The sequence below is a fragment of the Kogia breviceps genome, chromosome 20, assembly GCF_026419965.1.
Source record: "Kogia breviceps isolate mKogBre1 chromosome 20, mKogBre1 haplotype 1, whole genome shotgun sequence".
NCBI lineage: Eukaryota > Metazoa > Chordata > Mammalia > Artiodactyla > Physeteridae > Kogia > Kogia breviceps.
In genome coordinates, this window is record NC_081329.1 from 450,453 (window position 1) to 475,707 (window position 25,255).

General features: G+C 42.4%; 1 protein-coding gene across 20 annotated transcripts in view; it reads right to left on the reverse strand.

Annotated features, from left to right (window-relative positions):
- Window positions 1-25,255, reverse strand: part of TENM3 (teneurin transmembrane protein 3) — a 1,278,657-nt gene that overhangs the window by 166,513 nt on the left and 1,086,889 nt on the right. For 18 of the 20 annotated variants that reach the window (XM_067022810.1, XM_067022809.1, XM_067022808.1 and 15 more), the window contains one exon: window positions 3,419-3,657. In XM_067022810.1, the coding sequence (XP_066878911.1) occupies window positions 3,419-3,657 (239 nt within the window). Of the gene's footprint in view, window positions 1-3,418; window positions 3,658-5,864; window positions 6,018-6,381; window positions 7,111-25,255 lie in introns of those variants that run through there. The other 2 variants (XM_067022813.1, XM_067022812.1) reach the window with 2 other exon arrangements.

Here is a 25,255-nt window from a genome sequence, read left to right on the forward strand (position 1 = left end):
TAATAAATCGGAAGACTATATAACATATGACAAATGATTCATATCCTTAATAAACATGTGCAACTGCCCCCCAAAAAAAGAACAAAAGCCCCAATAGAAAAATGGGGGAAACTACGCTATTCCTACACATACATAAAAAAATACAAATGGTCAACAAGTATTTGAAAAGATATTCGGCACTACTAGTAATAAATGCAAACAACAATAAAATGTTTTAATTTAAGAGATTGCCAAGGATTACAAATATTGATATTAAGTGGCACTGGTAGTTATGTAAACCCAGGGTAACTTGGCCATGGTTTGCCTACCCTTCGGCACAGAAAATTTCTTTCAAAGAATTTATTCCGATCAAAAATTTGATCGACGGAACCCAGCTGTACATATAAACACACAGGCGTGCATAAGAAAATAGTCGCTGCATTTGTTGGAAACCGGTTAATTAAAAATAGCTGCTAAATGATGTTTAATGAATGATAAATGAGAAAGTCTGGTACAAAATGAATTAAAAATATGGGAGTCTAGATGTATTGTGCATTGAGAAATATCTGAAAGGGCAGACACCAGAAAGTTAGCAGTGGTTACCTATGCAAAGGTATAAGACTTACCTATGGGAACTAATTTTAACTTTCTTTTTTGGCCGTTCTTTAGTCTCTGAAATTTTTTATAGGGATAGGAAAAACAACCAAACAACAAAGTCCGTCCCCCTCCCTTCCTCCCTTTCTCACTATCCTGAGATAATTTTATCTTAGAGAAGAGACTTGTTAATGCTACAGTGTCTCATAACTTCTCATGACCTTACTGGAAGGTGAAAAAGAAAATTCTAGGCGAGAAATAATTTCTCAGGCCTTTTATTTTACTTATTTCTTAAGGCGTTGACTTTACGTTGACAGTCGATATGATGGAAGGGGAACTCTAAGGGAATGGGAACAAGAAAATTGAAGGATGGCTGCCCTTCTGCTGAAGGTTGTGAGGTCAATGTGACGATGACATTGGTCTCCCCACTGATTGTGGGGTTCATCAGGCTGATCCGGCTGGACAGATCTCCCTCTCTTCTTTACACACACACTCAGTAGAAAAGGACAGCCTTCCCGGGGACAGAAGTGTCCTATTTTTTTTTTTTTTTTCAAGGGTAAAGGCAGTATCGTCACTCTCAAAAAGATTTATCATGCTAACTGATGAAGAAATGAAATGCTTTACCGGATCTAAACAACAACAAAAAACTATTATGTTAGAGTGTTAGTTATTGAAGTACAGGGAGACCAGTGAAAATTCTAAGTATACTTGTGTTTAATTAAAGCAATAAAACGATGAGATAATTCTCTGATGATAAAAGTAATTTGGGGGCAGATAACACTTGGATTGTATCACCTTAATTTCTAGGACAGTAACTAAGTCTTAACAGATATTCAACAAATATCTGTTAAACTAACAAGAGTATGTGAGTATATTAATTATATGATTTGTATGTTTCCATGTGGGGAAAGATAAAGTCAAAGGGAGACATTTATGACAGCGGTACTGGTAGGCGTAAAGTAGGATGCTAACCACTGAAGAGTAAAAAACAGGAAATTTGAACAAAAAGGAACATTTGAGTCTTTATTTAGGAGTCTGATATTCAGTTATATTCACTGATGGATCCTTAAAAAGAGTACAAGGCTCAGAAATAATAGTGATCTGATCCCACATTAAAATGCTGTTTTTCTTCCTAGTCACGCAATGTAAATAAAATTAAATGGTATCAGAGTTGATATTCAGAATATTGAACAACTGATAGGACACAGGTACTTAAGATCAGAAAGGATGTCTGACCACACATCCACAGCACAGACACTGAATTCCGACCCTGCATAGTACTTATCTATCCGTTTAGCATGTACTATAGCAAAAAAAAAAAAAAAAAAAAAAAAAAGAACCCATACAAATACATATGCTTAACTTATTACATCCCATTGGTGACCGGGGTGCATCTCAGAAACCCTCTAAAATTCTTCAGCAGCCGACAAGTACAAGTAAAGTATCCAGTTAACCAGAAGAGATGCTCTTAACGGCTGGATATTCTTTAGCTGAATACTAGAAATCTGTCTGTGAATGCAGATTTTTGTTGCGACGTCCCTCGTGTACCCCGAGTCTTATGGAACAGCACGGCAATACATCGTTAGTGTGTGATCTCGGCCAAGTGACAACCCCTCTGCCACCTGGTTTGGCCACTTTTACAAGGAGGGAGTGGCCTTCGATTGAAAAGAGACAGAGAGGGTGCACCTCGCTGTCGTCTCTGGTGGACGGTGGCTGTGCGAAGCCCTGTGATGACGACATGCAGGCCGTGTGCAGGTCTGGGGGGAAAGGGCGCCCGGATTCGCTAGCGATGTCGGCCGCGGTCAAAGGATCGGAAGCCACGGTACTCCGCACGCCACCGAGCTGCCAGCCCTGACTCACTTATCTCTACGGTGCCTTCCTTCACGCTCTGAAATCCTATTTTCCTCCGAAATGACGTGACTCAAAATGGTTATTTCACCTCGCAAAGGACACCATTTATAACTAAGGAGTATTGTAGTTAAGGACGGAAACTGGTTCACCACAAAAGCGTCACACTATTCGACAGACAGCCCTGTGATTCTCTGATTCAGCTACGGCATTTCAGGGGGCATCACGAATCGCCCTGTAAACCCGAGGATGCACCCCTGGCTGTTGCTCTCGTCGGTAGAACACACAGCCTGCGGCTGATCTCAGTGGGCGCCACGTGCATTGCGATGCGGTGGGCCTTTCTCTACGCTCGGAAGCCGATCAAGGTCGGGTGTGGGCATTTCTGACGCTTGAATAAGCGACTTTCCAATGGTGTGAACGCTCATCTATGCTCGGAAACAGAGAAAAGGCTAAATATTTACAACTCGTTAGCAGCTCCCATCATCTGGGTGACAAAAATCATGACCGATACCACATGGGAAAAGCTGGCAAATCCACAGAGAGGAGCGCGCATGAGCTCCAGCCGTTGTTTTATGGGTGCTCGGCTCTCTGGAGCGTGTTTCCTGAGTGCGAGAGGGTGCTCCCCCTGCTCTGCCCTGAAGGAGGTTCCTGCACGGAGCTCTTTCCTCCTCCAAGTGCATCGATTATCTCCTGGACGAGAACCGTCACAGAACTGCCCATATCTCACAAGGGACAAATCCAACACACACACACAGACACTCCACTGTGTGTCCAAGACAGACCTCGTGCCTCATGCAAAGGCAGCTTCTCCAGTTACCTACGTATGATGGAAATGACTTAAAATACTCTGCGATTTATCATATATCAGTACCAGCCCCTCCCCCGTGACATATAACCTCCGAATACACACCTCGACCAAATCAAGACATCAAATCAACGAAACAATCATATGACATCCCGATTTACAGACGAAAGAGTTCTAGAAACGTGTTCTTACCTATAAAATACGACAGAAGTATTGCCAGGAGCACCGAGACCCCTACGGCACACAGGGCAGTGCATTTCCAGCTACAGTACTTCGAAGACTTCTTGAATTTAAAAGCACTTCTTGACAGGGTGTTTCTAGGTAGCGGCCGAGTAGGCGGCGAGTAAACAGAGCCAGATGCCATTGTGTACCCCGGGGCTGCAGTGCTGAACAGTGGCGCTGTCCCTGTTCCTGCTTTGAATAGGAAATGCCTGCGGGACAGGAAAAAAATCATCGTAAGAGACAAATTGACGAAAATGTGAGAGACAGGGACGGCGAGGCATGAGCTCTCCTCTCTTTCTCGCTCGCTCTGGCTTTAAAATCATTTACTGCAGATAATCCAAAAACATGACAAATCGAGAAAATACTTTAACCGGAAAACCCAACTCAGAAAAATGACTCCGGGATGAGAGACTGGTTTGCAATGAATACGGGAGGATTTACGCACACAAATGCTTACCGCCCGTTCAAGTAGGTGTCCTGAGAGACCGCAGAGTCGTTCTAAGCGTACCATTTCCTGCACAAAACCATTTTGGAAGCTCCCTTTATGAACTGCCTTCAGACCATCTTCACGTTTCCCTCAAGAAAAGTAATTACATTACTTTACGGCTACGCGTGGATTTGCTCTCCACGAGAACATGTGCTCCCACACACACAAGCGCACCTGGTCCCGTGGTTCAGACTGATGTCTTCCCTGGACGTTTACCCCTCGCCTCCCCAAGAACGGGTACTGTCCGGCCTGGCCACAGGCAGCGGGTCAGTTCCGTCCTCAAGGGGGGCAAACTGATCTTATCTTTTGCTTACGTCAAACATAACCAGGAAAGTAAATCTGCTGGAGGGGGGGACAGAGAAAGAAAGGACTCACAGAACACTTCCTAAAACCAGCCTAAAGAAATGAAGAGGTTAGTAAAGCAAGTTTTTAGATCAACTACAGAAAGATTCCCTAACGACTTGAGCCAGACGACAGCGGGGTAAACTGCCCCTAAGAGCGGTCTGCTCTCCTACCTTGAAAATGCTTAAGCAGAAATCTGAACGGTCACGTGACAGGGGTGCTGCACAGGGAATTCTCTAGGAAAGATGACTCGTTTTAAGATTCCTATTAACAATAAAAGTCCCCAGATTTAGAAACAAGCACCACGTTTTTCATGGATTACATTTCATATTATGCTAGGATCTGATTGTGTATTTAGTCTGTGTCCCAATATTTACTACCGTTTTCCCTAGTAACACATCCAATTAAGGCAACAGGCTGCTCTCTCTTTTCTATGCAGGAGGCTATAGGAAATAATCTGGAATATTCCACCATGGTACAATACAGTCTTTTTGCAAGATGCTGTTAGATGGGACACAGCTGACTATTTTAAATTGTAATAAAATGCACCTATTTTAAAGGGTATTAGAAACTACACTGAGTATATCAAACAAGTTAAGGGGTTAAAAGGACAGAACTTGGAAGCTAGATTGCTGAAGTTCAAATCCTGCTTTACTACTAGGTACGTGTCTTTGGGCAAGACAGCTCACCCCTCTCTGTGTTTTGGTTTCTTAATCTGGAAAATACAGAAAGTAATAGTATCTTCCTGTCGGGGTTGTCATGAGGCTCATATGAGTTAACATTTACTGTAGCGTACTTGCAATACAGTAAGCACAATGTGCTTCAGAAATGAAAAAAATCAGTCATAATTTTACATATATTACTGTTTATGAAAGGCTAACCAGGTATTTAAGTTACAAAGAGTCTATTTCCAGAAAATTATTAAGTGAATAATAGTGTAGCTGGTGTACAGATACGGTAAAAGTCATGAAAATTTGCCTGACAGGTATAGTGGAAAAAATTCTAGGTTCGAAATCAGAAGATTGAGGTTTAACTTCCTGGTCTAACATTTCCTACTTTTATGATCCTATTTTCATCTGTAAAATGATTTACTTATCTCACAGGGTTGTAAACCAGTTAATGCATCTAAAAATGCTATGTCAACCACAAAATTAGAACAGATGCAAATGATAATTACTTCTGTAAATTATACTAGCAACTGTATTGTGAACCCATTTCCCCCCACGGATCAACTTTATAAAGCAAATTTTAAAGTTTATAACCCGAATTCAATGGTATGTTGGAAGCAGTATTTTTAGCACCTACTGCCATATTTATATTCAGCATAATTATTAAGAATGTGGGCTCTGGATCTGGACTGTCTGGGTTCAAATCCAGACTTCCCCTATCATTATCTGCATGAAGTTTCTAAGTGGCTCAAATTTTCTGTGTCTTGGTTTTATCATCCGTTAAATGGGAATAATAATAGTACCTACTACATAGGCATTTTATAAGGATTAAATGAAGTAACCTATGTGACGTGTTTACACCTGGCACCAGGTAAGTGCTGAATAAGCATTAGCTATTTTTCTTCCCAAATTCACTCACTGGAATCTCTATTCCAAAAGACCCAAAAGTATCATTTGAAGCCTTTAAATCCCAAGTCAGAATGTAACACCCTCACAACCAATGTCTACAAAATGAACTCCCTGGTTTACAAATTTGACGCTGGCGATCCCACGCGTGGGAGGGCACGTTCGCTGCTGAAGAAGCTGGACCGCGAGGTGCCAGGGAGGAGCCCGGATCAGGGGCACGCGAGCTTCTTCCGGGAAGCCCCTCACAGGCGCGATGTTAAGCTTTTCCTGCCATACCGTCCGTCGCAACGCTGCTTCTCTAGTGACTGCAGCCACAGACGATACATACTTGATTATGACTGTATTCAAATCACATTTACTTATGGACATTGGCATTTTCGTTTCATGTCATAAAATATTCTTCTGCTTCTGGTTTTTTTCAATCACTTGAAGATGGGCAAATCATTCTTAGCTCATGGTCACTACAAAAAACAGGTGACAGGTTGGGTCTGGCCGGAGAGTTGCAGCTGGCCCCCGATCAAGGTTCTCACCTTCTTTAGGATGATACACGAAGACCTGAGCCAGGGCCCCAGAGGCCCCCAGTAACGGACTGCCGCCTCCCTGCCGGTGCAAAGGAGCGACAAAACGCGCTGGGAAGGATACGGATCCACCCGTCTCGGAGAAGGAAACGGTGAGGCGGGAAAGATCGTGGATCCGGACAGGGATCCTGCTGAAGCCGCCGTTCCCTTTCCTTTCCATCACATCAGCACGCTGATTTCCTTCGAAGTGCCTATTACGGTCAGTTCCCATCTCGTCCATCTGTTTACTTGGGCGGTGCGTTACATTCCGTTCATGCTATTTAAACTGTGCATGTTTCCTCCCGAAACGTCCCCCGTTCCTGGCCCTGCGCTTCCTCCCCTTCCTCAGTTCCGGCAGCCGCCTTGGTGCACCGCCCCCGGGAGCGACGAGACAGGGCAGGAAGTGAAGCGGCCCGAGCGCCCTGCCGGTTTCCCCAAGCCCCGTCCACGGGGTGACACGGGGTGGACCGGGGTATAAGCAGGACGCCTGGGAGAGACGCGGTGCGACGCCACCTAGGGGTCTGTCTCCAGGCGGGGGGCTGATGAGAGCAGAGGACCCGCGGGGCCCCGGGGCACAGGAGGGGGTCGGGGGCCCCCAGAGAGGCCTGGGGCGCTCCGTCCCCCGGCCGAGGGCACGGGAAGGGCAGCGAGCGACCCCAGGAGGCCGGGCACCCACCACGAGCAGCCCGTGCGCAGCGACGGGCACGAGGCCCGCGGCCCCGGCCAGACGCCCCTGCTGCTCTCGGGTCCCGCGCAGGCGCTGCGGGCGGGGCGAAGCAGACACGGACGGCACCCGGGCGTCACCAGAGCGCTGCAAAGGAGTCAGGTTTCGGAGGGCACGATGCCCCCCGGACCAGACCCCTCGGTCAGCACGCGTGGGGGGCAGGCAAGCGGCGGAGGCCGGGGACGGGCGCGGAGGCGAGCGGCGCGGCGGCCCTGAGCGGGGAGGGCGCGTGTCCTCGGCCCCGGACCGAGACCCGCAGAGGCCACAGGCCGCGCGGGAGAAAACCGGCGGCGGGGCGGAGACGCCCGGAGGTTTCTGCCCCCAGCGGGGCCCACGGGAAGCAGAACGGCCTCCGCGGCTCCGAGCGCCGCCGAGGACCTGGACGCAAGGGGCCTGCGCAGCAGCGCCGCCGCCGCTGATCAGGCGCAAGAGCGCGCAGCCCCGCGCGCCCGGGGCTCCGGCCTCGCGACGGCGCGGCCTGGCAGCGGGGACACCCAAACCAGCCGAGCGAAGCTTCCAGGCGCGGCGGCTTCCAAGAAAGTCGGGACGGAAATAGAAAACAATGAAGTTGTGTGCCTAGCATCCCGAACTGATGCATACGAATGGCACGCCCACTGCATACATCTCTGGTCTGTCTTCTCCAGTGGGAATGTAAACTCCACGAAGCCTCATTCGCCTCTAAGTATCTTCAGGGCTCAGAAAGTTCCTGGTACATAACTGTTGCTCCGTAAATGTTGTAAAATAAATAAAATGGCCACTATCGTGCCGATGTGGACACACACAAGGTACTTAGAAATTAAGCACCTTGGACAAAGACCCACAGCTCACAAACAAGTGATGAAATAAAAATAAATGAGAGTTGGAAATTATAGCAAACCCGGACCTGCAAAATGTGTTAGAGCTTTATGCAGAGCGGTTCGGGTCATCTCTCGGTGGGAATGGGATTTGAACTTCAGCCTACGGACCGCTAAAGATTACGATCTTAGCTTTAACACTGGAAACATGGTTCGAGACAAGGAGTTAGACACATGCCGACTTCAAATTAGACATCCCTTTTCTAGTTTCCAAAATCTGTGGTATCAACACATGACGTCCACCTGCTTTGGTGATCCTGGCAAGGAACTCTTTCAAGAACTAGGCTTGCACGACTATGAAATTATTATTTTTCTTAGAGCAAAATGCAACCATGAGATATTGTTGAAAACAAACATATATTACTCAAGAATACACTGCTCATCAAGGTTAGTAGAACTGAAGACTCTTTACCTTTAAAGAGTTTCTAACTCTATTTTTAAATAAATTTAGGACTGTACCGTTTATACTGTCATACAGTCTTTTAGTTTATTTTGTAAAACTCAAGTAATTTATTTATTTTCTGGCTGTGCTGCACGCCATGCAGGATTCTCAGTTCCACGACCGGGGATCGAACGTGTGGCCCCTGCAGTGGAAGCACGGGGTCTTAACCACCGGACCGCCAGGGAAGTCCCCTAACTGATTTAATACATAGATTTACTTTTGTCGCTGCACGAGAAAATAGAATTTGATTGTTTGGGGGGTTTTTCTGGCCGCTGACTTGAAAGCTCTGAAGTGCGGTTCCCCCTCCTCTGTCTAATGACTATCCATGTTGGGGGTGGTATCTAATGCGTGCCGTGGAGATGTACGTGCATAGTAAATAAAGAAACATTCTAAAACACTGAAAGAGAAGCCAAATCACCCGTCTATTGTATTTCAGAATCACTAGTCTTCAGTATTTTCAGATGGTTTTCTAGAGTGTAAGTATAGAAAGCATTCGTAAAGACTGCTAAAATCGATGTATTCTGAAACCATTTACAAATGATGGCATTCACGTGACGATGATTCCTTTAAGAATCATTAAAAAGCCTCAAAACAGACATGTTAAAATACACATGTAAAAACCTCTTAGACATTAACTGGACTAGTAGAAAAGGTCTATGTCAACCTACTTTCTATAGAGAACACTTGGTTTCAGATTTGGCGGGAATCTGTCCATTTTTAGGTTCAGACAGGATGCCGTCTTTCCAAAGTCAACAATGTCCTTTCCACTGCAATACAGAAAATACAACACACTGACAAGTGTATCTTGTGACTTGCCTGTATCTTTGAGCCCAGGATTTTTAAAAAACTGTTTCGAGCTCAAACACAATGCTTAGTTTAGGTCTAGAATTCCACAAATATGTAATAAATGAACAGATAAATGAATACTGGAATTCAGCTACATGAAAAGCATGCAAGGAGTTTCCAGAAAATTCTTTGATCGCCCGATTCTCTCGAAGGCACCTCCTCCTGTGTGTCACGACGGCCCTTCCCGCCCTGTGGCTCTTTCACCGGTCACACAGCCTTGGGGCTCTGCTTCTCACGTATCAAAACTTCTGCAAACTTACTGTCAAGAACATATGCTTTTGACCCAGCACCCACGTGAGGTTTGGGGAGTAAAGGCAGGGATTTCTCTCCTTCTCAGACCATGTTCGGGAATGAAACCAGTGGATCCTGTGAGAATGTGCCCCCACTGTGTTCGGCGATAAAGCAGCAGCGGCAGCTTCTTTGTAACACAGGGCACGCCAGCGCAGGCTGATCTCGTTCCGAGGTTTCTAACGACGCCCTGCACGGCCCCTGTCTCCAGTTCCTCTGCCATCGGTGCCACCACTTCCACTCTGGTGACAAACTAGAGATGCGCACTTGAAGAGAGACCATGGGAGACTGGGAGGGGGGAAATCCATTTCACAGGCCCAAAGGCAGCCGGTGCAGAAGGTCATCGAACACTAACAGCTGCTTTGTGGCTTTGGGATCTCGAGGGGGATTCTATTAACCACAACAAACAGACAAGCACCGTGGAGCCGCGTGGCATCATTAACTGCAACGGCGTGAGGCAGCGAAAACGTGAATGGGGAGGCTCACTCGGCATTAAGCACAATTAATAGTTGCTCGGTTTTCCTCTGAAGTTGAGAGATCCGTTTCTCTGTTGATCTGCCTTCACACCAACCTTTTCATTTCAGTTTTCCGCCTTTGGTTCTAGCATATTATTTCCAACTGACTCTGTGATGGATCTTTCTCGGGGTCGTGCCACGAATTTTAAATTACTGTCTAAAAAATGACACAAATGAACTTATTTACAAGGCAGAAACGGACGCACAGACTTAGAAAACAAATTTATGGTTACCAAAGGGGAAAGCCGGGGGAGGGATAAATTAGGCGATTGGGATGAACAGATACTCGCTACTGTATACAAGACAGATCATCAACAAGGACCTACTGCAGAGCACAGGGAAATACACTCAATACTCTGTAATAGCTTATATGGAAAAGAATCTGAAACAGAATAGATCCACGTATATGTATCACTGGATCACTTTGCTGTGCACCTGAAACGGACACAAGATTGTGAATTAACTACACTCCAATGTAAAATAAAAATTTAAAGAGAAAAGGAAATCAGTAGCGACGCAGACTGAGTCTCCTTGCCCTGCCTGCTGTCTGCATTCCCACCTTTTGGTCACTGCTGGTAATGCTGTCCTTAATGTTTTTCTAACTGACGGATTTAGGGGTAATTTTCAATTACTATTCTTTTCTGCCTGCCCCCCCACCACCAGTATTCATCCAGTCCGAGAATCTTCCATTCTTTCCGTTACAGCACTTCTCCTTTGCTTTTCTCTCTGCTCCATTCTTTCCTTTTCTTTCCTTTTGCCAGGCTGGAGAAGTTCTTCTGAGTTCTTATACCTCAGCTTCCTCTTTTTAATTCGTTTGGCAAACGCCAAGAATGGGTACAGCCACAGTTTCATTTCAAATTTCCTTCTACTCTCAAGTGAAATGTCATGTTGTAAGTACTGAACCTGCACAATACACTGAATTTCTTCTATATGTCCAGTCATAATTTCTATCTATTTTTACCTCAGACCACTTACGATTGCTTTTTCTTGCTGTTTTACTCAATCTCTCAGTAGGTACCCTTTGTTCCTTGGTAACTCTTCACTTCTGATTGTTTTTCTCTTTCAAAGTAATCACCACAAAACTTACTATTGTTAAGGTTTTTAGTGGAAAAATCATCAGATTTTTGGAGTAAATTTAAATGTGCCTTTCTATATGATATGTAATATCAATTTATTCAGTGCTCATTTTATAAGATCCTAACATCAAGTACAAAATTAAACAAGTTATAAGATACAATTAAATTGTAAGCTTACAGGCGTCACCAGGAAACAAACAGGTTAATATTAGTCTTTTGTTCAGGAGCTTAATATAATCATGATACTCTCTAAAATCAAGAACATGCTTTAATAAGTTGGAAATTCTAGGACCCAAATGAGAAGCGTCCCTGGAAAGTGTGTGATGGCATCGTTCAAACCGTGGGGGTCACTCCTCAGTGGGACATTAGAGGCTAGAAGATAAAAGTCAGAAAGAAAGTGTACAACCATTGAATGAAATTTTAATTAGATTAACTTCACAATTGGTCATCTTCATAGAAAAGAGGGTTTTTTTTTCCCCTTCCATGTTTTATACAGTATTAAAAACCCTTTGAGAGATGAGCAAACAAAGCAAATGATTAGAATGAAAAGAGAACAGTAGTCAGTGTTCAGTCCCCGTCCCTAAGGCACAGCTGAAACCTTTACTGGTGACACACGGACACCTGGAAAACGATTTCTATTGTCTAAAACCTGTTACATCTTACGGGGAGAAAGGCTCTATTGCACAGGAAACGATGCTTTCTTCCTCTTTTTATAGTCTTTGTTGAATAGAGACAGTAATTTACATCACACTAAATGTGAACTGTTTAAATGTCTTGACGCCCTGCCTTCTATTTATGTTTCTAGGCAAATCAATAAAAATTTTACCTGTAATATAGATTGCTTGCTGCAAATTGGATGCTGTGATTTCAAAGACAATGTGCGAGTAAGAAAGATTGGCAATATTTGGCCAAATTTACAACATTTTCAGAATCCAAAGTTCTCACTTAAGAGCTAAGGAAATTTTAAGTTATAGGTTCTTTTTCCTTCCAGCAAAATACAACTTTCTGGATTTAAGAGGCTTATTAAAGGTCTCGTAAGATTTCCTCAACATCAAACAGCTCTTCTGAAATGACATTTTCAGATTTCAAGCAAATGAGTCCCACACTTGTGGATTAAATTTACCTGGTAATATATGAAGGCTAAAATGAACTACTGAGTTCAAGATAGTTTTAGTCACTTGATGATGCCCAAACAATGGAGGGTTTGCCTGGAATTCATTTTAAGATAAAATACTTTCTAAAAATTTTCAAAATATACAAAATTCAGTTATTGTGTGTTATCTTTCATATTGCCCATATCACTCAATTACCTGTAATCTATCATTGACAGTATATATATTAAATATTGCAGGAGTTAAGACAGCCCCAAATATTTGTCAGTATTTATTTATTTATAAATTTATCTATTTCATTTATTTATTTTTGGCTGCTTTGGTTCTTCGTTGCTGTGTGCAGCTTTCTCTAGTTGCGTCACGCAGGCTCAGTAGTTGTGGCTCGTGGGCTTAGTGGCTCCGCGGCACGTGGGATCTTCCCGGACCAGGGCTCAAACCCGTGTCCCCTGCATCGGCAGGCGGATTCTTAACCACTGCGCCACCAGGGGAGTCCTGTCAGTATATATTTATAAGAAATGATAAAACTGAAATATGATATTAACTATTATCTGAGCGCTTTGAACCTTAAAACCTGTGCTTCATTATTACAGTCTTTAGAATTTTCACTATCAAATTCTGATTTTTCAGTTCCAAAGCCAAGTGGATTATCTGCTAAATATATACTTAGCAACATTTGGTAACTGATTAAAAAACTTGAAAACGCGGTTGATTTAAGCGGTGTGCTTTAGGATAACGATGCAAGCAAATATAAACTTTTTGGCAGCTATTAAACAGAAAACTAAAGAAAGCAAGTGCATGTAGAAAATTCGCTGTTTTTTTTTCAAGGCTGGGTTCCTATTGGTTCTCCTTACCTTTCAGCAACTGATTCTCAATAGATATCCGGAGACATCTGCAATTACTTACTGTGCTTAAATACCTAGCTGCTTGGAAACAAATCTCCATCAGTCAAGGATGATGGCCCTAAGCAGTGCTGTGACGATTCTGGAACTAAGAGATCGCAGAGGCTGCTACGAATTTTCAGGGAGAAGCCTGCCCACACTAACGTCTGCACGCGACTGCAAAAGGTATTCTGCAGTCACCTATCTTTCGCATGGAAACAGTTCCATCAGAGTGATGACGGACTCCCAGATTTTGGTAGGGCCTTGTGAGCTCACATAGTCAAGGGTTAGGCCACCAACAGGAGCAGAAAAGTACTTCGAGACTATTACATACATTAAAGCAATGGTCCTCAAACTTTAGTTTACATCAGAATCCCCTGGCAGACTCATTAGGGAAGGTCTGGGCTGGAACGCCAGAAGCTAATGCTGCTGGTCCAGAGACCACATTTTATTCACGACTCCCATCCAGATTGTGTAACAAAACAGAAAATCAGTTCAAAAGACTCCTGCTTAGACAGTCACTGCTGCTGGCTCACTTCAAGTAGTCAATTTAGAGCAACTGTAATTTGTACAATAGGAGCCTCAATCCATCTGACCTCAAAATCAAATGGTTTAGACACTTTTCATTGTTTTGTGTCATCTCACTCGATCCCTCCCTTCCCACACCCCCCTTCACTGCGCCTCCCTTTCAGTTTCACCCGTTTCTTAAGAAACTGGTTGCTTCATTCTTTTAATCTCATTGCCACTTTTAAGTGTCTACCGTGTTTATCAGCCTTTACCTTATCTCTAAATTAGAAACCAGCACCCATTCTCACCTGCCTCTTCTGTTTCCTAGAGGTATCGATATTCCCATGTGCTTATCAGACACTCAGCAACATACTATCTTATTTCACAAGTACCTTCTTTTAGGGAGTTCTTTCCTTTTCTCTTTGAACTTGACACTTGGATTTGTGAGTCATGTAGAAGGCCAGCTGATAATTCACCTTGGGCATTTACAGCTTCCCAAAAGGTTTCACTACTTTTCTTCATAGAGATGATGCTATTTCTCTACCCTTAACCTTTTTGGCAGGAAATTGTTTTCACATATTCTTTTTTTCCTCTAAGAACTTTGCTTCGATGTATTACCTGGATTAAAATCCATCTAGGAAAGAAACAGCGATCTCTACTCATTCCCTTTATGTATTAGAAGAGACTTCTGGAAAACTCAATTCTGAACATTTTAAAAGCACTGTATACACACACACAAATATAACCTCCTTACTCCTTTACACACCTGCTACTTTGAGGGGAAGGAAAAACATAAGAGTAATTTCCCGCACAACATGCCTTCTCCCGCCGTTTTCTACTTTGAAGCCGCTGAGAACAAAGCAGTGACAACGGAGGTGCTGTTGCCAGCACCGGCCACGGTGGGCGCGCGACCACACACACCCTGACAGAGGGTGCAGCAGGGGTAGCTTCCGATCCACAAAACTGCATGATGGAAACAACTGTTTCCCGGACGTTCAAGGGAGCAGAAATCCGCCCCTGAACCCTCACTGTTCCAGGTGACGTTGTCCTTTCATCCTTTGCATATTATATTAAAGCGTGCTCTCAAGGGGGGGTAGTGACAGAACCAGTTAAGAGTATTACTTAACTGGTAGAAGGAACGTAAGAAGCATTTGGAGGACTAGTTTTTTTTTTTTGGTGGTACGCAGGCCTCTCACCGCTGTGGCCTCTCCCGTTGCGGAGCACAGGCTCCGGACGCGCAGGCTCAGTAATTGTGGCTCACGGGCCCAGCCGCTCCGCGGCACGTGGGATCCTCCCGGACCGGGGCACGAACCCACGTCTCCCGCATCGGCAGGCGGACTCTCGACCACTGCGCCACCAGGGAAGCCCGGAGGACTAGTTTTTCATTAACTTCTTCAGTAACCACTATGGTAGCAGCAGCACTTGCCAAAAGCTTTAACGAAGAATAAAAAATTATCAAATGGGATCTAAAAACGTTAGAGGCTTGTCTCAAGGGTGGATTAAAAAGACGAAACAGTTAAGAAAAAATAAAATTTACCTCGAGTGAGTTAATGATAAACTAAACCTCAATGCTTTTTCACCTTGCATTTTGATCATTTAATTTCTGCTAATGTTTAAACAGGATGAGTCTAGAAAAGGTGGTGTGTGCATGTGTGTGGGCGTAGGTGTAAATTTTCTAAGAATTGGACAGGGCTCGCTCCAAATGGATTAATTGGGGCTTCTCTGGTGGCGCGGTGGTTGAGAGTCGGCCTGCCGATGCAGGGGACGTGGGTTCGAGTCCCGGTCCGGGAAGATCCCAGATGCCATAGGGCAACTAAACTCGTGCGACACAACTACCGAGCCTGTGCACTGCAAGTTCTGAAGCCCGTGCGCCTAGAGCCCGTGCTCCGCAACAAGAGGAGCCACTGCAATGAGAAGCCCGCGCGCAGCAACGAAGACCCAGCGCAGCCAAAAAAAAAAAAAAAAAAAAAAGGTGTACTTTCTAAAAATCCCCCCAAAACAAAATGGACTAATTATTTTGCTTCTAATATAAAGGTATTATTATTATAAATCTAATTGAAAATGCTTTATAGTATAAGTAATATACTGTGCATCCCTGAATTGCAAAAGACAGAAATATTTTAGACTCCTATTAATTAAAATGCCTCTCCTTGTACTACCTTTAAGTTAATTACGGTATATGCATTTTAAAGAAAAATATTTTAAATAAGAAAATTAAACATCCTCCAAGTTAGTAATCAGCATTAGAATGTAAATTACATATTTTGACAAGAAAACAAAAAACAAATATGTAATGATTCTAGCTGGGACATAATGAGTTAGTGAGACTGATAAACTGTTTCATGCTGATAGCATGTTGTGTTCTCAAATCTATAACACTTTTGAATTGATGTGCTATTATCTTTGGACAACTTTCACACTAGGAGGTGATCCCAGCAAGAAAAATGTCTTAAATGAAAAGCTTATAAACAAGATACATTTCACTGCTGTTACCTGAATTAATATGAGCTATTAGTGGTTGTACAAGAGGTTTGAGACAAAAACTGTTTTATAATATTTTACAAAAAATTGCAATATGAATGTATTAATAATTCTACATTTTAGCAATTGCCTCTGGATCAATTTATAATCATACTGAATGTACAAACAGGTACATGGTAAGTACAGCATTATATGTTAACTGATCTCTGAAAATTGGGAGGCAAAATTCTAGACAGTATTAAGGTGATTTGCGGGAAATTTATTTTAGTTAATTCTTTACTGTCTTATACATTCACTTTTCAGTCTTAAGCGAGAGACATAAAATATAAAATTTAAGTACAACCACAGTTGTAAAAAATAAATAGGTCTGCAATAGGAGGCAAAATATTTTTATTATGACTTGTTTTAACTTGGACATGTTTATGATCAAGCAACAAGTCATGTTATACAGTTTCCTTGGGAGCATTAAGAACTGAACAACCCGATTAAATATGCAGATTTTTTTTAACCACTATCAAGATGGCTAAAATAGTTTAATAGTCTTTGTTATATTTTAGTTATTTTAACTGTGTAGCCATGGTATCAAATGCCCAAATCTATATTAGATATTTTCCTACATGTTTTAACATATCAATTACACTACTGTTGGCAGTTATTACATACTAAATATATTAAAATTAAGATGGAAATGAAAAAGATCTTAAAATTCCTATGTGCTGGGCTTCCGTGGGGGCGCAGTGATTGAGAGTCCGCCTGCCGATGCAGGGGACGCGGGTTCGTGCCCCGGTCCGGGAGGATCCCATGTGCCGCGGAGCAACTGGGCCCGTGAGCCACAACTCCTGAGCCTGCGCGTCCGGAGCCTGTGCTCCGCAACGGGAGAGGCCGCGACAGTGAGAGGCCCGTGCACCGCGATGAAGAGCGGCCCCCGCTCGCCGCAACTGGAGAGAGCCCGCGCGCAGAAACGAACACCCAACGCAGCCAAAAATAAATAAATTAATTTATTTTTAAAAAAAATTCCTAGTGCTATTTGAACAAGATTTAATCTACTTAATTATTAATTCATTTAATTACTGATGGCTTAAAATTGCTCAACAAAGCTCTTTCTATAAATTTGAGAAGGAAGTGTGAATATAGGTAGAGAGAAGAATTTCAGGTGTGGATGTTAAGTTGATGAAGAAGAAAAGAATTCCAGGGTCGTTAAGAGATGCTGAAGGCAGACAGTGAACAAGAAGTATTTAACAAAGCAAAACAGGAAACAACCAGTGCAAAGAGTGGTGAGTGGTTTTAACTTCGGCTGATTGAGGGCCTGGTCACTGCGCACAAGGAACAAATTCTGTCATTTAAACTCCATAAACTCCCCGCTCTGTGTGATTGCAAACTCTGCTTTTTTTCAGATGAGAAAACGGAGCCTTAACTTGGCAAAGTTCCTACAGGGGCAAAGTCATGACTTTTTGTCCTTAAAACTTCCGTTTTTAACCGGTTAGGTAACAGTAGTTGTCGCCATATGAGCCATGTATCTAAATGCACGTGTAAAGCGTCCTTCTATCTGTATTTATCTCGTATTTTAAAAGTAAGATACCAGGCTTTCACAACATTGAAAACACTTATGACTGGGGAGCCTACACCCAGTCCTTTGGTTGGAAAGTCGTTCATGTCCATGAGGTGTCCTGAGACAGAGGACAGAGCTCACCAAGAGGAGGGCTTACCAGTAACGTCCTCACCTTTTCGTTTTTGCAGCTCGTGTGTGAGTAACTGAATACAAAATTCTTCACTCGTTCTTTGGGATGAGTAGTGGAGTGATCTTGAAAATCCTTTTTAACCGCTTAAAGTTCAGCCGGCGAGCTCATGGCAAAGTACCCCAAAGAGTTATAAACCACAAAAATGGGTTCAATATATAAAATGGGTCCAAATTTGCTGACCTCTTCAGTGACCACAAGTGGCTGTCAGTAGTATGCTACCAAGAATTTTTTTTGTATTTTTTTGTTTTTGCGGTTTGCGGGCCTCTCCCGTTGCGGAGCACAGGCTCCGGACGTGCAGGCTCAGCGGCCACGGCTCATGGGCCCAGCCGCTCCGCGGCACGTGGGATCCTCCCGGACCGGGGCTCGAACCCGCGTCCCCGGCATCGCAGGCGGACTCCCAACCACTGCGCCACCAGGGAAGCCCGCAAGAATTTATTTTTGAAAAAATTATTTATCTGTCTCGTTAAGGTACAGGTATTTTTCAAGAATGAGTAAGAAAGTACTGCTTCTCGGAAGGAACTCTTAGTCCAGAGAGGATATTTTTGAAACGGACACTTGGAATTATTCTCATTATCATTTTGTTGCCAAGAACGATGATTGCCACCTCTGCCAATGAGCAGTTTTCTAAACTGCTTAAATGTCTGCAAAACATGGTATCGTAGTGGGTTTTGCCTTTGTTTACTTAAAACTGTGAAAATGCAACGACATCCAATTAGTTTGCTAGAAAATGAAATTAGCCAAGTGACAACAGATACTGTATGATCTCATTTGTATGTCGAATATAAAAAAGTCAACTTCGGGACTTTCCTGGCGGTCCAGTGGTTAAGACTCTGAGCTCCCACTGCAGGGGGCGTGGGTTCAATCCCCGGTCAGGGAACTAAGATCCCACACGCTGTGTTGCACGGCCAAAAAAAAAAAAAGAAGTCAAACTCATAGAAGCAGAAGGCAGAATGGTCTGGGTGCCACGACCAGGGGCTGTGGGAGGCGGGGGCTGAAGAGACACTTCCGCTTCCGAGGTGAGTCAGTCGGGAGCTAATGTGCAGCCTGGTCATTACAGATAATAATAGTATATTGTGCACCTGGAATTGCTAAAAGAGTAGATCCCAGGTGTTCCCACCACACATACGCACAAAAGATAACTGTGACGCGATGGGTGTGTAAATTAACTCAGTTACATACACACACATACAGAAAATCATCATGGACACCTCAGAAAGACAAATTGTGCAGTCTAAATATATGCAACTTTTATTTGTCAAGAGGAAGTATACATAATGGTTAGAGAGCATTGAAAAATGTTTAAGGGGTGATGACTTTGATATGTAATTATTGCCTAAGTGTATATTTAATAAATAATTTACTACATGAACGAACTTAATAGACTTAAACAACAGAAAATTATTTAAAAATATCTATTTCGGGGCTTCCCCGGTGGCGCGGTGGTGGGGAGTCCGCCTGCCGATGCGGGGGACGCGGGTTCGCGCCCCGGTCCGGGAGGATCCCACGTGCCGCGGGGCGGCTGGGCCCGTGCGCCGCAATTGCTGGGCCCGCGTGCCTAGAGCCCGTGTGCCTGGAGCCCGCGCTCTGCAGCGGGAGAGGCCGCCGCGGCGGGAGGCCCGCGCACCGCGGCGGAGAGTGGCCCCGGCTCACTGCGGCTGGAGGGAGGCCGCGGGCAGCAATGAAGAGCCAACGCAGTCAAAAATAAATTAATTAAAATAAATACACTAAAAAAAAAAATCTATTTCATTTCATCCTTTCAGTTTTTAGTTTTATATATGTATGATAACATGCATAAGATTAGTACATTGCTACAGCTGTATAATTTTTGATAAATACATATATTCTGGAGTTGAGTACTTTATTTTTCCCTTTCATATGTAATAAAAAAAATGCGGAGACACTGCAAGAAGCAAAGGTAATGAATTTGGAACCTGAGATCTAGCTGAATGCTAGAGATCACATGATCTCAGGCACTTTTACTAAGTCTCCATGGACCTTAAAAAGTTCAGATTAGACAATCTCTAAAATCAATTCCAACCCTGAATATCGGTTGGGATATAGTCCAATCTTTTTCAGAAGCAGTCATACCTTCCACAGGTCCTCCATAATAAGCTTGAGTTTTTCATACGGGTACATGTCATAAACATCCGCTGAATGAATGAATGCATTCGGGCTTTATTTTATGGAGTTATCACTACTCCACCACTATCTCAGAGAATTTCTTCCCCATATTATCACTGTTAGCTTTTTCTAAAACAGACCCTGTCTTTGAAAAGTTACTTCATACTTTATTTCCTCTAGGAAGTCACCCCAATTAAACTGAGGATATGGCGATTATTCTCACAATAACAAAATACGTAGCTCCAAAGCTGAGAATGCTACCTAACTGCTCACAAAAATCAATCAGCATGTAAGTCCCTGGTAACTGTCATTTGCCTTCACTGCCTTGGTAGCTCTCATTCACCTTTATAAATGCTAACTCAATTATTTTATTTTTAAAGGTATAGCATAAGAAAAGAAGAAAAGAACAGAAACTGAAGTGCCAGATACTTTACGTATGATATTTCAAGGAATACTTATACAATGTTTGTGAAATATCATCAAACCCATTTTATGAGAAAACGAGGTAAAAATGTATGAGTACTTGGCCCAAGGTTATATAGCTAGTACGATGTTGAGATTTTAACCCAGATCTGGTGTCTAGTACACCGTGACCAGAAAGAAGCAATATTCTATTAGTGCAGGATGTAACTGGAACAAGGTGACGTCTGGTCGTAGCATTTTAAGTGGTTCAGAATATGAGGTGAGACGCTAAGAAGTCATAAAGAGGGTCCTGGCAGAATCAGAGGGGTTATCAAATGGAATTTATTAAACTTAGTTGGCTAATTGCATGTTCAAGAATTTAACCTTAATGGGCTAAGAAGAAAGGGTTCTGAGAATGGTGTGAGACGACACAGACTCAGGTTTGCAGTTAAAGGAGAAAGAAATAAAACAGGCACAAGAATGTCAAGGCAAAATGAAGAAATGCAGGAAAAGACAAGCAATTGTCTTTGACAGGGTATATATTAATTGGTGATGAAACCAGAGGATGAAATTTTAGAGAGAAACACATAGTTTTAAAATTGGACAATAAATTCTAGGAAAAGATAAAATCAACATGTAGTAATGACGTTAAGTAGAGACCACACACACACACACACACACACACACACACACACACACAATCAAGGAAAGAGGATCGAAACGTATTTTCACAGACAACATTAGTGAAGAGTAAAAGAATTTTTAAAAACTTCCAAAAACAGCTGCCGAGGAAGAAGAGAGGTGTCTCAAAATGAATAGGTCTTTTACCCAGAAAAAGATTATGATTAAATCACAGTCTTCAGTCACCACTAGAGTAATGGCACAGATGGCCTTTTACTTTGATCATGTTCCAAGAAGCGACCAGAAATGTGTTGGGAGTAATTCAGAATTCACTACTCTAGGTACTATGGAAATTCAGGTTATCATATATGAATATTTTCTCCAGATTGCTGGTTATCCAAAACCAACCATTGTCAGAGTACACAGTATTTGCAACTGGTTGCAATTATGCTTTCAAAAATCATCTAAGGCCTACAGCAAATGATGAATGCATACTTTCTTGGTACCTTAATTGCTATTAAAAAAACCTGGTTCACCTCAGTTAAACAAAATAACACTCCTACTCTTTTGTACAGTAACTTCATCATACTCAAAAGATACCTAAAGCTTTAAAAACCTTAACTATAACTGGGGTCTAACTTCTGACTGATGTGAAGACCACGCCTCTATCAAGGCGCTTATGGATTTCATTCCAAACGTTTATTACTTTCGTTAACGAAATGTTTCCGGGATATGAATAGCTGCCTTTCATTATAATTTGAAGATTTTTTTTCTTCTCAAGAACAAAATTAACAGACTTGCAAAAATTCATGTACTTTTTGTTGAGTGACAGGAATAGTGAAAAAAAAAAAAAAAAAAACCAAGAGATTTTACTCTGGTAAAACTATGGTTAAGGCTCGGACTACCTAACTCATAAAGATAAAGGAGATAGACATAATTATTCCAGTTAAGACAAATATGTTATTCATTCCTGGAGAGAAGAGAGCTACTTAATAATAAAAGATACTCGTTCGGCTGTTAAGCAATTGGGTTATCTTATCCTATGCAATGGTTGTTGTTACTGTTATTATTATTTGGTCATATTTAGAAAAAACATTTATGAAGCACCTATTGCCAGAGGAGTTGTTTACATTATTTCATTTAATACGACACTATTATGAGTAGGCATTAGTATTGCATTGGAAACTGACCTCAGATGTAAATAATTAAACAGTTTGAAGATGACTTCATGGCCAGTTTAAATGATGGATCTACGATTAACAGTCAGGTCTGACTGCAAAGCACATGTTCCTCTCGTGATGCTAAACTGTGTTTATATCTCTACGAGATCTACTAGGTTTTATTCAGGAATATATATCAATATTAACTCCTGGGAATGACCTTTATTTTAGAGCTACAATCAGTCCACAGCCCGCTTTCTCATTTTAATTATTGGCAGGACGCCCGCTAAACAACCAAACAGAGACCGCAGCATCACACCTGGTTAGTAGCAATCTTGTATTGAAAATGATGCCTTTGCTTTCGCTTAGTAATCATCTTTGAATCTTTATCTCAGACTTCGTTTTCGAATGAGGACTCTTTCAGTATAAGAGAATGGTTTCAGAAACCAAATTATAATGTTGCCAGAGACACGTGGATCTTGGAGTCAAACCAGGATCAAATTTATCTTTGTTTAACATTTTTAGTTAATATATGATTTACCTTTAACATTTTACGTTTAAGAAATTGAACTTTTTGGGAAAAAAAAGTCATTCAACCTGCTGACTTCAGTATACGCCCCCTCCTGTTCTCCTGATACTGTGAGAAGAAAAGAAAAGCGACCACTTTATGTATCATTTCTAGGAGTGACGCATTTGGGGGGCCAGCAGAAGCTTCCTCTGGGAAGGGGCTGACAAAGGGTGAAACATGTGCTACATGTTGGCAACAGAAACTAGAAAATTTCCAAGTAGGACTCACACCCGTATTCGACCAAGGGCTGCCTTCCACTGCCTCTAACTTGACCTCTGTTATTATTTACCTTATGTATAAAAGAATGTGAACGTACAGAGTAACTCTACTCTTGGGAATCAAAGTTGGTAGGGTCGCCATGTGCCTCTCTGCCCACAACAGCCTTAGCCTGTGCCTGTAGTTCCAGTGTAACCATAACTGTTCACAGTCCCCTTGCACTCTCACACTGTCCTGGTGTGATGATATATTATACGGTTACGACAGAACACGGGCACTGAACCAGGACCGCAACAGCTTCTGGAACTGCCCTCCTCTCACTGAGACAAGAATTTTTCAGACACAAATGCAAACAAGTGTTAAATATAAACACCTCCTAGCAAAACCTCCTGCACCACACATCCGTCTTCCTAGTACTCTTAAAACCGGACACATATCCCTCTACGGGCCTTTTAACAAATACCGTAAGTTATTAAAGGTGAAATATGTCAAGAGATCTGGATTCCCTTGATTTTTCCTATTCATCAGAATGTAATTTTAGGTGAGTTTATTGGGTTTTTTTTTTTTTTTAAACAAATGGAGATGGTGAGACTCTCAAAGATTAATTAAGAATTTCTTAGCCTAGATCCACATCTGATTTTGAAGTTGACGTTCAGTAACTTTAGCTTCTTCAGTTTTACCCCTCTTTACTGTATTTTGTGATTTTCTCTTTTCCCACAGGTGCCCTTGGGTCTCCTCAAACCATCTTTAACAAAAGGATATGGCATTACTTAGTAAACTTAAGTCAGTAGATTACCTTCCCAGGTATATTTTACTTACAGCCGTATCTTTAATTACGGAGGATCTTACTACTTACTGCCTTGCTAAAGGTAGCTTGGTTATCAGCTTGTAGGTGGAGGTACAATTTCTCAACCGGGAAAGCCCTACCCTGGTACTATACAGCCAGGACGTGTGTGTTGCTGCCTAGACTTCTAATAGGCAAGGCTGACTCAGACCTGACTGTCTTTCCTTTTCCTTAGGACCATTTAGAGTGCAGACAAAAGAGGGGAAAAAAAGAGAATACCTTACTTTAGTAAATGATACTTCTGTTTAGGTTTATTTTTTTTTAAGATGTAGCAACTGATCTCCCATTAAAGCAGCCCAAGACATCTTGATGTTTGAATTAAAAATGCAATAATAAAAAGGTAATTTAATATGCAATTTCATACATTAATAATTAGCAAAGCATTGCTGAGCTACAAGGTAAAAGGCTATGGGGACGTCACTAATGAACTATCAAGGCCAAAGCAGGCTTCAATAAATGAGACTCTCATACATCTTTTATTAAATAGCTACACACGAACCACTTGGTAAACATGTAATAGGTAACCACTAAGCTATGTAATTCACGTCTATAAATGAGCCACTTGCAGGCAATTAACTTTACAACTGCTGAAGGTCAGAATTCTCAATGAGACGCTCCGTACTGCACCTTTAAGTGGTGCTATCCTGAGTCAAGTGTACACTTTTCTTCAGCTGCTCTACATTCTGTTAGCAGCTATTATTATGTACGGAAGCAGCTGAAGTATAAAATAAACAAAGGATGAGCTATAGGCTATCAGATGCCCTAAAAATGAATTCTACAAAGGACAAGAAATACTGAGCTCAATGAAAAGGAGTCTTCAGAAAAGTTCTAAGCAAGTACTGGAGTTCTGTCTAGCCCCTGATTGTTACTTTTAGGAGATGATGAGATAATAAGAACGTGCTTATAAACGGCAAATGCTTGTTCGCATCTTGATGTGACTCTAGATCTGAAACTCGCTGGAGATGGGCGAGCGGGCTTAGTGGGTAGAAGTGCACCGCACACAATGACATCGACAGCCCCCAGCGGCAGCAACGGCTAAGTTCATTAGAGAAAGGACATACACACTTTTATGCAAGCGAGAAACTGCTGGTGGGAAAAAATGCTTTTCACTGGAGATATGGGAACATATGTATATGTATAGCTGATTCACTTTGTTGTGAAGCAGAAACTAACACACCACTGTAAAGCAATTACACTCCAATAAAGATGTTAAAAAAAAAAAAAAGGAAAGCTACGTTGAAACAGATAGGACACATCTTTTCTGTCTTTTGTACCAAGTTCAGGTGCAAATGACTTGAGATTTTCATGGAGTATTACATGCCACTTGTAACCAACTATTATCAGGATAGGCTGAAAGCAGAAAAGGGGAAGAGACAAAGAGAAAAAAAGCCAGAGGTTCTTATCTACACAGAACTGAATTTCAATCTTTATAGCTTACATCCTTTCAATGACA